At 46.0% G+C, this 16,682-nt stretch overlaps 1 protein-coding gene across 1 annotated transcript in view; it reads left to right on the forward strand.

The window, feature by feature from the left end:
• gli3 (GLI family zinc finger 3) overlaps nt 1–16,682 on the forward strand; it is a 101,375-nt gene that overhangs the window by 39,016 nt on the left and 45,677 nt on the right. Inside the window, exons 3-4 of the mRNA XM_085172323.1 lie at nt 937–1,182; nt 16,095–16,200. Of these exons, the coding sequence (XP_085028449.1) occupies nt 937–1,182; nt 16,095–16,200 (352 nt within the window). The remainder of the gene's footprint in view (nt 1–936; nt 1,183–16,094; nt 16,201–16,682) is intronic.

Here is a 16,682-nt window from a genome sequence, read left to right on the forward strand (position 1 = left end):
ATCACACTCTTTTAAGGTCTGGCCTGCCTATCTGGTTAGCATGTCACCAGTGATTTTGCAGAACTTCCCACAAACACATTAAAGTTCACTAAAATATCCCAGTTCAGTCTGCCCCTGAGCATCATGACGTTCGGGCCTAAATCATCAGGCAGGATTTACGTCTTCCTGTTTTAAAGATTAAATCAACCCAGTTGAAAAAAAAATGACATACTTTTGATGGCATGTTTCTTTCTGAGTTAGTCTCTGTGGTATCAGACTACAGAAAGGGCTAATACCAGGTCACGAGGATAACTGACCCATATATATGTCATCTCAGAGGTCAAGCCAAGGGGTCAGAGGTCAGGTCTTTCTGGTGGAGCTTAGCCCTTGAACTCAGCTCCACATTTATCCGCTTTATAGAGCATGCCACGCAGCTTTCTCCAGAGGGCCTCCTAATTTCCCCCTTAGACACAGATAGAAAAAGAGAAAAAGATTTAGTTTAAGAGTGAAAGGTGGGGGTTGGTTGGAGACTGAAGCAGGGTGGGGTTGGTGTAGCCAGTGATGCTTGCTAACGGGCATCTTTGAATGCTGACTGAACGCCTGAGTTGTTTTCTTCATGAGAATTTATTTTTATATAAAAAGAGCAGACAGATGTGAATTCAAGCACATGTTCAGATGTGTGAGTTTGGAATTTTTTCCTCCATGGTGTCCGTTTGCTCATACGCTGACTGCTTCCGAACTCTCATATCCAGGGGCTGAAGGAAGGCAGATTTACCGTAGGTTTCAGGTGTGCAAAGCTGATCTCCGGCTCCTCCTTTTATCAGCTCCCCCACTGCGTGAGCAGCGTTCATAGCTACAGCTTTTATTCTGATATCTGTTTAAAAGAAAAATGCGTTGCCCTTCCAAATTTATAACACTGGATTCTTCTCCTGTCTTTCTGTCTTCATGTCCACGCAGAGGATGAGAGTTCGGGCACGCCTTACCACCGTGAGAGGCGCAACGCCATCAGCTCTCAGGTCCCGACGCCTGGCGCCCCTGACAGAAGCATAAATGAGGAGCCCTCTACGTCTACGGAGGAACGCCCTTCCCTGCTCAAGAAGGAGCAGCACGGTTCCCTGCCACATCTGGCTGACCATGCACTTCCATACCGGGGCACGCTGTTCGCAATGGACCCCCGCAACGGCTACCTAGACTCGCACTATCGTAAGTTCGCGAGCCACAAACACAAGAGCCGCTCACTTAATTTTAAAATGGTAAACTTGAAACTTTAACGTGTAAAGTTGAGAAGCTACACAGCTCAAGGACATGCTTGCAGAACCTGTAATGCTGAAGCCAAGTTTCCCTTTTTTACTGTAGGTGAGAGGCAGGGCCGCCAGATGCTTGATTAAGTCTGACAGATTAGCCCTTCTCTTACACTCCGTCTCTCCTCTGCACACAGATACAGGCACACACACACTTGTGAACGCACGCACGCACCCTCGCCTTGTGTTGCGCTTGGGAAGTTAGTATGGGGAACGGCCAGCGTAGCTTCTTAATTCCCTCATTAGGGGCCTGTCTGAACACAGTACTCCGCTTTCTCTCATCAACACACACTTCAAAGCCCAAAAGCAACGCAGAGTCAAACCTCACCACCCCCTACTCTGCCTCTCGGTCTCTCTGGGACTCAGAGACTGTATGAGAGAAAGGCAGAGGAAGACACAGAGAGGGAGAGAGTGCGAGAGAGACTCACAGAGACAAAGCCCGAGAGAATCGGGTGAAGGAAGGAAGCTGGCAAAGATAATTCCAAGAAAAGGTGAGACACATAGCGGCGGTTAAGTAAAAGAAACGCTGCAGAAGGGTGTTTGGAGAGCAAAGGGGCTGATTTGGAAGTTAATCTGGTGGCTAGGACTTTAACTGCAGACAAGGATTTGATGTGATAGCTTGTTTAGTTTGGTTATACTGGCGCTGAAAGGGAGCAGGAGGAGTGCGCCAGAAGGATTTTAATCCAGCGGCAGTAATGAAAGTCCACTGGACCCCAACCTTATACTGTAACTCTATTTATTCAGCCACTTCATTAACTGCTTCTCCATCGTGGTTGGGTGCCTGAGAGTCATCAAGGTGCCTCTTTAAGGTAAAGGTTACTTAAAACCAGGCAGTTCTCTGGACAGAACCCTCGAGGGCAGAACATTACTGCCCATTACATCCTGACCTAACTCAGCAACACTGCCACTTCTCATTTTATGTATGTGTGTGGGTATGTGTGAAGGAACTCTGGTGGTTCCAGACCACTGAAGCCTTGGGGTAGGAGTCAGGAAGGTTGGAGGGGTGGGGGTTGGGGGGAGGGGGTTAAGTCTGAGGCTTGGGGTCATGTGGAAAAGTCACAGTCTTGAAATGGAGAGTTCAAAAGCAGCAGGAAAAGTCAAAAGGGCTGTAGAGCTTCAAGAGGAATTCTTCGTGCACGAGGACTCGAGAGGGTGGAAGACTGCAGACGTATGGAGCAGACTGGAGTAGAGGACGGTGATAGCAGTGATGCTGGGATGTGTAGGCATGATGCACAGACATTTTAGTCTCCCTCTGCACCAAGGTTCTTGCAGTTTTTGGTTTTTCAAGAAAAAGATTTACTATGTTTCTCTCTTTTCTGGTGTCGACCAGGAAAAACAAACAATTTACATATCATGTTGGGATCTGCGAAATTATCACAGGCATGTTGAAAATATTAATAAACTAAGAAAAACAACACAAATATTTAAGAATTACACAAAAAGTTGATTCCCGGTGTTCAGGGAAGAATGAAAACACCAACAAGGCAGGTGTCAGTGACTTCTGTTGTTTTTCATTGATGCTTCTATGATCTCTCCTTCGCTCAGGAAGACTTATGATTTGAGATGAGAGCATTGCTGTGTAAAACACCTCCTTCTGGCCCCAGGTGTTGAGGACATGGGGAGTTCCTAAAGGCAGCGGTCCCATTCTGTCTGATTGAACCCAGTACCAGAGCTCAATCCCCATGAGCTCTGACGATCTGAGGGTCAGCAGATCGAAAGGGGTCCCCCTTAACCCTCTGCCGCCCCCTCCCCAACCCCTGCTCTTCGGCTGCTTTGAACCAGGAACCTATAGCATCTGTCGCCACTCTTGCACCACAAGGTGTAAAAAGCTACGGGCTCCTGTTCTGGTTTCTGGTTCAGTACACAATTGAGCACACATATTTTACACACACATACACACGCACACACACTTAATTCTCCTGTGGCAGTCCCTCTCTATGAGGGCTTTGTCACCTCCTTAATTCATCCCAGGTGTGTGCGTGTGTGTGATGGAGAGGGGGCCCTAAGCCGTTGTGCTGCGCTTGCACAGCGCTCCACGCCATGCAGCAGACAGCCAGGTAAATCCGATTACTCTTACCGCTAGTGTGTGTCAGTGCTTAATGTGCCTAAATGCGATGGCACCTGCAGCCTCCCCACACCTGGCCGATGGGTCGTTAACATGGTGGCGAAGCTCTGGGAGGTGTGGGAGTCGAGCAACCACAAGAGACCGAAAGAGGGGTTTATCTTCAGGGCCTCGTGCTCTGAGTAAATCTGCGCTATTCACCCAGACTTGTGATCTCCCACTCTTCTTATGTCCTTGGCCTAAGTCTCTGTTTACTCTGGTTTTAACACCCACTTCAGCGCAGAAAAGAGGAGGCACCAAGGAAACATTGCTCCTATTGTTAGCATTAGCTAATCGTGGTGATGCCTGAGTCTTAGCCGCTTTTCTTGGGCAAACACTGGATAAGAGTCCATATCCTTCTTACCACAACGCTAATACATGAGGCTTTGCTGCAGGATAAGGAGAAAGGATTGAGATGAGGATTAATGAGGGAGAAGTCTTTTTTTTTAAGATCTTTAATTGTGTAGAAGTGTGAATGCGACGCTGTGCGTTGACATCTGTCTACATTGTGTGCTGATTAGCCGGTCAGTGGTCGTGCAGCAACAGTGAGCCCACTTGCTGGCGACGCATCTCTGCTTCCTCTAAAGGGATCCTCTTTTTTTTCTTTTTTTAAAGTTTCTCATCTTTCCCTTCTTTGCCAGCATAAACACATCTATGGAGGGACTTAAATCGCATGCTTTTCAATGGCTTTCTTACAAATGTTGAAACTACTCTGAATGGTTAATGAATGCAACCAGTAAATTTGCAAAGCTTTAGAGATGACGCTTAAGAATTTCGTCCCTGAAGTGAGAAGTTTTGTTGCTGTGTTATATCTAGTCTGGGCAGAGCAGGCACAGCAAGTATCTTCAGGCTGTGATGGATAACTATCAGTTCAATAGCCTTCGGTTTAGCTCCTTAAAAATCTAGCCTAGATCTGGCTGCAAGGGCTTAATCCCCACACACCAAAGCCTTGCTGTCCTTGACTGATCTCAGAAACCAATTGAGCTAAGCACAGGCGGTGGAGGTATGGATCTTTTGGCCGGAGGAATCCTGCTCTCTGATCCTGGTCAAAGGTGACTGCGTGGATCATACTGGCCCTGTGTTTGGGGAAATCTACCGGGAACGCTTAGCCGTGGTGTAAAACCTGTTCCACTATTTTATGGTTATAGAGAGAGGAGGGTGGGTGTCCAGTCACAGGGGTTAAACTCTGAACCGCTGACCGAGCTGATCTCAGGTCTACTCGGCCGTAGCACGCCGGCCGTAGCACGCCGGCCGTAGCATGCCGGCCGCTGCCCCGGCGTCATTCTGTCTGCCTTTATATCAAAATGCAGCTGACCACTGAACTGAATTAGCTGTCATCAAACTGTACGTGATCCACACAACAATGGCCCTGGCCTCGCTACAGTTAATTACAGTCCTTGGTCGCTCACTTTGTATGGCCTGCACAGGGCCTTTCTATACGTGGCAGAGAGAGGAAGCACTGTGCGCCATGTATAATGTAAAGTATAAAGTGCGTGCATGTGTACGAGGAGAAAAAAGTAGCAGAGTGCTCTCACAGAACAAACTTTCTGATCTCTTGTTGGTTTAAATGTGACGGCTTGGATGCGGGTTCAAACATCCTCCTCCCTCAAACAACTGAGGAGAGCCTGGGGTGAGAGGACACGTGCCTGTTTCAAGGGTAAGTGTTTGTCTTTGTGATTGTTTCAATATTGGCTTTTTGAGCGTGGTGGCATGGTGCAGTCCCCCAGTGGTGTGCCGGCACAGAGAAGCCTGGGGCACACTGCAGGCGATGGAAAGGGATCCCTTCCATCCACCTCCTTTCATCAAAAAAGAACAACATGGGCCTGTGCTCTGCCGTGGCCCCTTGGTCCAGCACACCAGGGATAATCAGATGATCCCCTTTTATACAGCTTATTAGAGGCATCTCGCACCGTAAGATAGGCAGTATTCTCACATGCGTGTGCCTCTTTGTAGTTCTTGATGATTTAAGAGGGTTAAGCGGAGTTTGAAGTGCTTCAAGAATGCACTTTCATACCATCTTAAGGTCATGCGGCGCTCTTACCACAAAGCTGATGTGTGTGTATGTGTGTGAAAACCGCATATCTCTGAACAGTAGCAGTTCCTATTAACAATGACGAGATTAAATGTGAAGGAGCTAAGAAGAATTAAGAAGAATTTCTAGAGGACTGAAGATGTTCTCAGTGTTTCTCAGTGCCGTTGTAGCATCATCTGCCAGTGTGTTTACCCTCTTTTCCAATGTGATTGGTTAATCGAGTCGCAGATGCAAATAGGGACAATAGCGCTTTGTCGACGGGAAAGCTTAAAAATGAAGATTTGTTGTGTCTTGTCCATCCAAAAGGAGAATAAACACTCCCTCCTGCTTACATTAAGCACCAAATTATGAAAAGAAGAAGACTAAATACCCATGAGGGCTTCTCCTCAGCTCTCCGGTTAAAGCCACAATATCACAAGATTTTCCTCTCCGCTTTGAGTTACCCTGTATTCACCAGTATGATAGAGTCCGACATGTTTCTTCTGAATCCATATCTCATCACTTTTTTTTTTCATTTGCATTCCTCTCACATAGTGCCAAAGATAAGCACCCTTATCCCTCCAACCAACAAACCCGTATCTTGCTCTTGTCTCTGGAGGGTCACAAGTATATATTGTTCTACATGAAGAAGAGGCTGATGAACATAGTATAATTAAAATGTTTCTAACGGTGCGGTGAAGTGGAAGATATCGCTGGAGAGAGGAGAAAGACGGAAAGGGAGGCATGGCTGAGTATGAGGGTGTAAGTGAGACAGAGGGCTAAGAAGTAGAGAGAAGACCAGGAGAGAGTGTAGGGGGTGGGGGTGGGGGGTGGGGGTGTAACAAAGCAGAAAATGAAGAGAGACATAAAAGAATGGGAGCTCAAGGAGGTCAGGCCCATCACAGGCTTTAGTGTTGCCTTCAAAGATGCCTGGGACAGGTGGCAGCTCCAGACAATCTCGCACCACAGAGCAGCATCCTCTCAGGACGAGATAAGGGATTCCTCCATCCAGGCACCCTCCTCCCACCTCTCCTGCGTGCACACACGCACACACCCCACCTCCCTCGTGCCCACCCCTCCTCCCCTCCCTCCCATCTCGGGGTTCTCCCAGACGGGCCGCTTTGATGTGGCTCAGTGTGAGCGGGCAGCTGTAGGCCACGGGGCTGCAGCAGCGCTGCTGGGCCACTGGGCCGGCGGACCGTTGGGATCCGACTGGAGCGCGGCTCAATCAGCGGGGCTCTCCGGTGCCCGGCACTTTCAGGTCTCATTAAAGCGCTCCGGCAGGGTTAATCCTCTTTAAGGTTTACATGGGCCTCCGTTTGTCTCTCTGCCCAGACTGAGGGAACCCCTGGGCGCCACCTGCGTGACAAAGACTCAAATCACTGTGACACAACTTCCCTCCGTCTGTACTCCTCCACACCCCTTGTATGTTCTTCTCACTCCTCCCTCTTTTCCTGCATCCGTCCCCTGTGCATTCCGCCTCCTTGTTCCTGCCATTCCCTTGATAGTACCTAGGCCTGGTTCTGAGTCTTTTAGGATTATTTGGTTGGAATCTGTTGACAGCAGTGTAGTAAATGGATTACAACTTTGTCCTTGTTTAGGGATGCTGTGAGGAGGGAAAAAGGGAGAGATCGGGGAGGATGTGCTTTGAATAACGAGAGAGGCAAAGAAACAGAGATAGACAGAAACTGGGATTAACTGAAGGAATTAGGAATACAATGCAAGAGTGAGAGGGTGAAAGAGAGGGTAAGGTGACAGCAAAGCACACTGTACAAAGAGTGAAGAGGAAGGAGACTCAGAGTTACAGATGGTGTTTTACTCATAAGACCCAAATGGTCCAGAGGCATCAAGCTGTATTTGGTCTTACAGAGCCCAGGAGCCATTTGTCTGATTGTTGTAACACTGGGCTTTGTCTTTACTCTGTGACACGTAGTTTCCTTCCACCCGCCTCAAATAATGGCCACATACCTCTAGAGACCTGAGCAGACTTTGTCTAATGTCTGGATTCAGTGGAAGATAGAGCAACAGCCACTCAGCCCAGGGAGAAAAAGGCAATTCTGAGCTAGATATTTAAAGGACTGCACTGGTAGTTTCGAATGTTTATGGTGATAAAAGATTTGGGCAATCAAGTGGTGCTGCATTGGTTAGCACTTGTGCCTCACAGAAAGAAGGCCATGGGGTTGAAACCGCCTGCCAGCTGGAGCCTTTCTGTGTGGAGTTTGAGTGTATGGGTTCTCTCTGGAAACTCCCGTCTTCCTCCCACAGTCCAAAGATGTGCATGTCAGGTTAATGGGTGATCCCAAATTGGCTGTTGGTGTGAATGTGAGTTATCTGTCTCTCTGTTAGTCCTACGATAGCTGTTCAGGTCATACGCTGCCTTTCGCCCTCTGTCAGCAGGGATATCCTGCACTGGATAAGTGGTTATGAAAATGGATGATTAGTTAGATTTAATTCACATGTTCTAGCCGCTGGTTTCACAGCATGAAAAATGCATGAAAATTAACTCACGTTGGCTTTCGACTTGCCAGCTTGTTTTCATTCCCAGGGCGTCAAATACCTTGCAGTCAAAGCTGCTGGCATATCACAAATATGCACGGTGGCCCGTGGCCTCGGTGCCAGGTTTACGTCAGTAGTGAGACAGTTCTCATGTCCAGCTCATCACATACACTATATTAAGCATGTTCTTCTTGAAAGTGTTCCATTAAAACGTATGTGAAAGAAAGAAAATTTTTCCATGAGCAGAAAAAGTATTTTGAAGAGGCAGGTTTAAACATGCAGCGTGCCACAAGACTGCTACGCATTTCTTTGACACCAGGATATAATATCATGGATTTGAAAATTGAAGATTATTGAGGAACAAGAACATTGAAAAGATTCCAGGTCATGTTTTGAAAAAAATGAAATGGAACAGAGTGTTTTGCAGTTAAGTAATGTGATGCATTTTGTCTGCTCATACTTAAAGCTCTCTCAGATTGTATTTCCCACTTTGAGTCACATTATCGGGCTTTTCTCACTCACTGTGAGGGATTCATTCTCTTAATCAAGACCCAGAGGTGAACTAACATCAACAATGGCTACCAGCAAATGCATTTAGCGAACAAACTACATTAACATTGCTTGCTGCGGTCAGTGGCCTCTCAGCGTGAGTCAAAATTGAATAGTCATCCATTTTCCCCCAGGCGGCGGCGTCCAGTCTGTGTGTTATTAGAATGCAGGTGTGTTAACCTCGCAGTCACTGTCACACAGCCACATGCAGTTTTGGTATCACCTGCATATAGAGGCCTGAGGATGTGATGTGACACTGAACCGCATAGAGGGTCAGTCTGTCCTGATAGCCTGATGCAGCATGGACAGTCGTGAACACACTCTCTAATACGACCTCGGCTTGTATCAGAGTAGTTTATCGTGCATTTTCTCTAATGCGGGCATTTAAATGCACCAGTGGTCTCTTTTCTAAATAAAGATCTCAAAAAATTCCAAACCCAGTATTGACCTTGAATTTGAGTGGAATAAATCATGCAGCTGAAGCAAAATAAATGTAGCCAAGTCCTGCTGAGTTAACCTGAGGTTTAAATCGACTCCCTTTTATCTGAGTCGTCATTGTTTGGCGAAAAGGAGATAGACAGATGCAAGAGATACAGAGAAGGAGGTGGAGGGAGAGAGAGGTGTAGTGTGGAGTTTTAGCTGGTAAACTGCTGCGTCTTTTCTCAGCCGAGTCGGGGAGAGGAGGCTGGAGGGTGGGGTAGGGCAGAGAGGGTGCGGGATGAGGGGAGAGGGCCAACGCGTAGCTCTTTGTTCTACTCCCGGGCTTATCCCAATCTGGAGAAATTCGGGAAATGTAAGAGATAGATGGCTGCTCCAGAGAGGCCCCGTGAAATAACCTTACTAGGATACAGGGGAAGAGAAAAAAAGAGGGTGCATTGCTGAGGTTGGGTAGTGCTGGGGGCCCCTGGCAGAGATGTGTGCGTGCTTAGCTCCACTCTCTAGCATTAAAAAAAAGTCCTTAGATTGGAGTGCAATTTGTTAAGATTGACTCTGGTTCGTAAATGTTTTGCACATGTGGAGCTCTGCTGAGTTATTTGTGTAACTTATGTCTAAATGTCCTGCAATTGGATACATATTTTAATGGGTAGTCGTCTGTAAATCCTCTAAAAATTTGAGATAAAGTCTGGCAGGGAATTGTTGCATGTCCTGCAGGTGGTGTATGAGCAAAGTAAACCCCTGGAGGGAAATATATAAAAAGATCCAGTACTTAACAAATAAATAATCTGTTTGAACATTAAGTCTCAGAGCAAATATGCACAGACTTGCGGGCACTGACTGACTTGTTCAGTCGACGTCTGACAGCGAGTAGCGATGGAATGTGTGCTCAAACAGAAAGCCTGTTATCGTGCAGACGTTTCTCTCGTTCACGCTCGTGTTCGGTTCTCTGCCTTGTTTTTCTTTTCCGCTGTGTTAATTGCTTTTTACCAAAAGAAAGACTGCTTGTGTTTAATGGTGTGAGAGCAACTGAGCAAGAGAGACAGAGAAAGCACGAACAGAAGAGAAGATAAGAAAAAAAAATCTATTGACTTACAGAGGAAGGGCAGAGTGTGATCTGCCAGCCTCGTACATATGATGAATGGCAGAGAGATTGGCAAGCCAACACTTAACATTTTTCTTTTATTTAACCTCTCTGCTTTCTTTCTTCCGCCTCACTCTCACTGTTGGTCTTTGCTGAATAAAGGCTTGTTTTTATCTTTCTCTATTCTCGTGCCCGAGCATTACATACAGCGGAGAAAGCTCTGCACAGCACGAACATTAGGCTAATTTATACAGCGGTAATTAGGCCATTAGACCTGAAACAATCTGGGACCTGTAATTAAGCAAAGCGCTCCAAAAGTCAACAGCAACTCCCATTGAGCTTAGCTAAACAGTCTCCAAAAGTGTTATTTACATGTCCAAACAGCTTGAGGTCTCAGTGTAAGCAAACATGATGAGAGGCGGGGTGTGAAAGGATTGATCACAGGGGGAATTTAGAGGCAGCTTCCAAACTATGTCTGCTGATAGTCTGTTGAAGGCTTTTTTTTTTTTCAATCTCCATCTCCGGCCGGCCTGATAATGATGAGAGGCTCAGCGTCACATCTCTGGAAGCAAGTGTGATCAGAAGTGTTAAACGCACCAATCATGTAATAGTTCGACCAGACTCGTGAGTACTCACAGTAAAGCTTGTCTGCAGATATGCCATAAAGAGGAAAATATGGTCTAATACTCTTACAATTTTATATATTGGAAGCAGGGTTCGAAAATAACACCTGGCAAGCACCAAATGTCGCAAGTAAATCTTGTACGGTTAGCTTAGTTAAAACAATACTAAGAGTCTCTGTGATGATATCGATTACAGGTTTGGCCCTGTATTCAACAAACCTTATTCCTGCTCTGTGTCTGTGCAAAAAAAAAAGAGTCAGTGAGTCTTTTAGCGTCTGCTTGCAATAAAATAGTGAGTGCAAGGGTCCCCGTGGACGTCCGGATGAACGCCTAATTTTTGTGACCGTACAGACTCATCCACCCAAAGGTTCAAGCAGACTTTTAAGAAAACGTATAAGAGGAACGTGGTGTCTCCAGCTGTATGTGTCCATGTGCTGCATAATCAGAGCTTGAGGAGCACACCATGAAAGAAGCTGTGGGTGGAGATGGGGTTGCGAAGTGGCTTGCAGATATGCAGCGACTGTAGGCAGGCTTAAATAGCATCGAAATAGCATCTGATCGACCAATCTGTCAGGAATGTTGCTGAGCTGGACTTTGTCGACTGATTTATTAGCAATAAAATTCCATTGAATTTTGAGCTCACGACTTGTTAACCGTTGACCAATACATTAGAATAATTTTGCTTCACAGCCTCTCCTTTTAAAGACATTTATTTTAAATAAATAAATGAAAAAAGTTTATTGTACATATAAACGTATACATGCAAACAAACATATAACCTTAGCACAGATGTAAGGAAATGCATTTCTGCAAACCCATAAATGCATTTTCCTGTGCTCAGTTTATTTCAAAAAGTAAAAAGCTAAGAGTTAACCACAGCTATTGTAGCAGTTCCTAATATTGAGACTTTTGTGGGGTTACGCTATTAGACAAATCAGTTATAGATGACTTTATTCCATAAAAATATGGAATGGAAGAAAGCTGGAAAAACAGCTGTACAAAGACCTGACCACTGTAGTCTCTCCTTTAAACACATTCATTTCCTTTAGCTTGAAAAGTTATTCAAATGGACCAATCGAAGAAAGCACTGTCTGGGTTTCACATCATCTATTTCTAGAAGTCACAATGTAGCAGGAGTGAGTATAACACTCGCTGTCTTCTTTTCCACTTGTACTTACTTCCAGAAAGGAGCGGCACACACGTGCGCTATTAAACGTGCAAATACACAAAGTCTTGAGCATCTTTGACGCGCTGCAAAGTGTTGCAGAGTTGCGTTCTAACTGTGGGCCCCGCTGCAGACGAGCATGCCTGAACAGTGAGATCACGAGCGAGGAAAGAGGTGGCATAATGAAATCTGGCACTCGCGGCCCCGGCGCAGGCTTCATATGTTCCACATTAGCAATTCACAAACCTCTGGAGCAGGCCCCAGCAGCCCTTTTCTCACTCCGCCTTAGTCGCTTATGACAAACTGTCACTGGCTCTTTGTGCTCTCGCAGTGGAGCGTCGATGAGAAGTGCAGCGTTTATGGTGGAGTGTTTCGTCCTCGGCTGCGGGTGACACTCTGTGCGAGCAGAGTCAGTGAACCCTCACCGCAGGAGAGGAGGAGCCCAGGTTTTTGCCGTCAAGACAATAAACTCACAATGCTGAGTTGACAACAAAAGAGCAACAAGGGGAAATTGTTTGTATTATCAACACCCAAATCAGAATTGCAAGTGACAGCTCAAATTCTGCAAAAGTATCAGCTCGCGCTCGTTCCGGAGCACGTTTAAGACGCTTTGTGCCAAAGCTTCCACTATGAAAGGAGATTAACCAATAAGGATATTGCAAATGATGTGCTTTAGGCTTTATCCTCCCCTCGTCCTCACCCCCACCCCCCACCCCATTCTTTTGAAATTATTCAAGTGTCCAATAAAGGACAAGTCAATTACCATCCTCTCTTTAATGAGGTGGAAGCTGGCTTTTGGTCCTGAGTACAGAGTGTTTGTGTGAATTAGAATTAATGAGCCTGGTCAAAGTTTGCTTCTAATTGCCCTTTCATTAAGACCCATTTGTGATCATGTCTTAATACCTTCCATCCTTTCTCCTAAAAGACTGAAAAAAGAGGGGGGGGGCAAAACAAAAATGAACACTGCTGCTCTGAAAAGTTGCACAGAGGTCATTAAAATGTTTGAGAGGAGCTCTGAAGAGCTAATGAATTAGTTGAAAGTTATGAAAGATGCTACTACAAAAAGTTCCTGATTCTCAGGATTTGATTGGCTGACATACTTTAAAAACATAATTAACTTAACTATACGTAACAGGGAGAAAAAACGTTAGGATTACACTTTCTTTAGGAATGCTCGAGCGGCTGTGGTGTGTGCGGCCGCAGTGGGAAGGTAAAAACTGTGACATGTGTTTTGGCTTCCCATGTGCCTTCCAGCTGTATTCTGTATTAGACAAAGAGAATACCCAGAATATCCAGAGAAGCAGGGGCAATTTAGTTTGGGAGTAAACAGTAAGGAGTCCCTACAGGAAACACTGGAGATAGATTGCAGGATGGAGGCTCTCCCCTCTTTTTCTCTGCTCTCTGTTCTTCGTGACTGTATACATTCCCTGTAGTGACACGGGTCGGTTTGCCTTGCTAATGGGGAGCTGTGCTCGGTGTAAAAGAGGTGGCAGACTCTATTTAGATAGGGCCGTGGTAAAGTAAACTTCAGACTTGGATTTAAATAAACCTCAGCGGAATGGTTCGCCATGCTGTAAAGTCGTGGGCAGCAGAAAGAGTAGGAAGTACGGGAGGGAAGGAGTGAGAAAAAGGCTCTTGTTTCAGTACAGGGCTGTGCTGAGTGAGTGGCTCCAGAGACATAAACAAAAGGGGGATCTGGGTAATTCAACGAGGAGCGGCGGATGTAGGAATGAAGGTGTACGTTGCAGCGGTGAAGGGGTGGAGTATTTAAATTGATAGCACATTTTTTTAACCTCAGTAGCTGTCTGTTATTGCACAACATGACAGAGGCTATAATAAAGTTCCTGCTATGTGGGCAGGGATGAGTAAGATTAGAGAACATGAAGCTTTTACTCCCATAGATGCTGGTAAACCTGATGCTTCATTTCCGAGTCTGACAGCCAAGGGCCGACAGCCCGGGAGTGGAGCTGTGGAGAGTAAACAAAGCAGATTCTGCTCTTGTCTACCAGCAGCCCATCCCTTCATCCCAGCATCCCCTCATCCCTCCTGCCCTCAGCAGCTCTGGAATCAGCTGAGGTGAGCCAAGCCAAAACTGAGTCATCAGGAGAGAACTATCAAACAGACAGAGACGGAGTGGTCAGATACTTGCCAGAGCTGCATGGAGGAGGCTTTTACCACTTATCTCTGCTATTGTGAAAAACAGGATGAAAACCCACGAGTGCTTTCTAGAAGTTTGCCTAAGTTTTCTCTTCACTTGTTGAACAAATTTTCTGTGAAACTGGAGAACTTTATAGCGTACTGTTATACACCATGAGGCAGAAGTTGACTTATGACTTGGATTTAAGAGCTGTTTGGACAAGGGGTAAATATATATACAATTTCATCCTGAAGTCTGACTGGCATCCTTCTCACTCATCATTGCAGGGGTGCAAACTTTGCAACTTTGCCCTCAGTTTTAGCAACTTTCTTTTCTTAAAAAACAACTTGTGCGTCTCCACAGATGAACCACCCCATTAGAGCACGTCTCTCTCAGACTGCGGGCTTAAGTGTGGTTTCTAGTGTATTTAAAAGTGGAACGGGAGGCAGAGCCATCAGCTTTCAGGCCCCTCTTCTGTGGAGCCGTCTCCCAGTTTGGCTTGAAGCTTTCCTTTTTGTTAAAGCATGCCATTATGGGCTGGATCAGGTGACCCTAGACTGCTTGGGCCTTCCCATGACGCACTTCTTCACTCACCTCTAGCCCTGTCTCCCTTCCCTCACTCCTAAACGTTCACGTCAGATGGCTGCCTCTCCCTGAGCCTGCTTCTGGTTGAGCTTTCTTCCTTCCCACTGTTGGGAATAGTGCTTGCTCAAAGGGTATTGTCTGATTGTTGGGGTTTCTCTATGTTATTGTAGGGTTTTTACCTTACACTATAGAGCACCTTGAGTCTCACATTGAGATGACTGTTGTTCTGATTTGGAGCCAGATATAGAAAAATGATTGGAACTGAACGGAAAGCCTTGCTCTCCTGCTGCAGACAGGCTAAAGCTCCAGGTTGTTTGTGTTGATCATCACTGAAGCTCTGGAGCTTCCCAGAAAAAAAAGATCTTTGACACTTAGTTTAGGATCTAGATTTTTCTCTCGCTCGATTTCTGCTGCTTCATTTCTCTTATTAAGACTCAATACATTGCATTGCTGTAAGCCCAAGCAAAACTAAAGTGACCACATCTCAATTGTAGCTGTTGCCCCAAGCTGGCAGTGATCAACCCAGTAAATAAATGAGCCATGAGGTAAGAGACCCGAGATCAACACCTGGTGTGTTGCCCAACGATGCAGCTGAATCTGTCATGGCTCAACACTTGCGGAGCTGTTGGGCACCTCGCCGTTTGGCAATGTGCTTTTTTGGCTCACGCTTCCAAATGTTTACAACCATAAAAAATATATATATAGCTAGCAGCCTCAGAGACTTGCTGCATGACGTTATACAGATGTTGACACATGCTTAGCCTCGGGGGGATGATAATGCAACTTGGCACTGGCACTAATGTTCTAGCAGTGAGATGCAGTTAATCCGTGTGCAATGGTCATTTGCTGTTTCTGCCTTGGTATACACACTTTAACCTAACGTGTCAAAACTTAAGCAGGCACCTTTTGGTTGCTTGTTTCGACTCGTCCAACAGTGGGTGCACGGTTGCGACACACAAATTCAGCTTCAAGTTACAACTATATTACAACGAGTGCAAGTCAGGGTTCGACGATGAGTGCGTACGTGTGCAAAGTCAGCCTGGTTGCGGCACAGCAGTTTCAATTTCTGCTGTAAAAATAAAATAGAGAGGGTAAAAATAAAGAAAAGGCTTGAAAACTCATGTAATACAAATATTTTAATGTTTTATTTGGAGGGGGGGGGGGGGGGGAGTGAAAGAAGCCTCTGGATTCTCTGTGATAAAACACCAAGATGGAAAAGGATGTTTTTGTTTCCCGTTTTGTTCGTTTCAGTGGTTGTACTCAAATGTTATCCTTTGTAGAAAACCATATTATGCTTGGCACGGTGAGAAATGTGCCATTTGGCTGCTTTTCCTACGCTTATTTATCCCTGTTTATTTTGAGTTCTCTCAGCCTTGAGACATGTACAAAGACTTCCTCAGCTAACATTTTTCGAGCGGCGCAGCTTTTAGCTCGGCGCGTTTAATGAGGTCTCATTTGGGTGGGTCCGCTGAAAGATAGCCATCAACCACTGCCTTTCATTACTGCTGCTATTTAGATTAGCCGAGGAGGGAATGGATCCACTTGCAGACGTATTTTAGGAGAACTGGGACTTTTATAAACTGTAAAGAAAAACAGCTCATGTTTCTTATCTTTTCTGTCCCACACAGCTGCTCCGCAGTTCTTCCCCACCTTCCACCCTCCTGTGCCAATCGACGACAGACATGCCCAGGGACGGTACATCTACGATCCTTCGCCTGTGCCCCCTCTTCACGTGTAAGTGTCTCGCACTCAAGCACAAAACCGCAGACTTCAATTTTGCTGATCATAACACAGGAGAACACATTTGACTCAGCCGCATGGTCCGCTACTAGCGGCGATACAAATTCTTCGAAACTTCCTTCCGCCTGTGGGCGTGGAGCATCCTCCTCATGGGTGCCAGGGCGCCTCTCTTTGCCTTTTCAGGATCAAAGGCCACGGCCCCGTACGTGCGCAACATGATCCGCATGTCAGAGACACGCAAATGAACATGTGTCAGAGACAGGGAAATGAGAGCAGGGCGAGGGAAGCCTGGGAGCGCGCAATTCTCATAAGAGCAGTGATCAAGCCCTGTCAAGAGAAGGAAGCAATGCCTCTGCTGACATCTACCCATCTCTGACAGACACAGATGAGCTCCTGACACATGAACTGTGTACAAGTAACCACCCTGCCTCTTCCAATCGCATTTGTGTGCATTAGATTTATTTTGAAGCGAAGTA

Source organism: Neolamprologus multifasciatus, chromosome 9, assembly GCF_963576455.1.
Source record: "Neolamprologus multifasciatus chromosome 9, fNeoMul1.2, whole genome shotgun sequence".
Lineage (NCBI taxonomy): Eukaryota > Metazoa > Chordata > Actinopteri > Cichliformes > Cichlidae > Neolamprologus > Neolamprologus multifasciatus.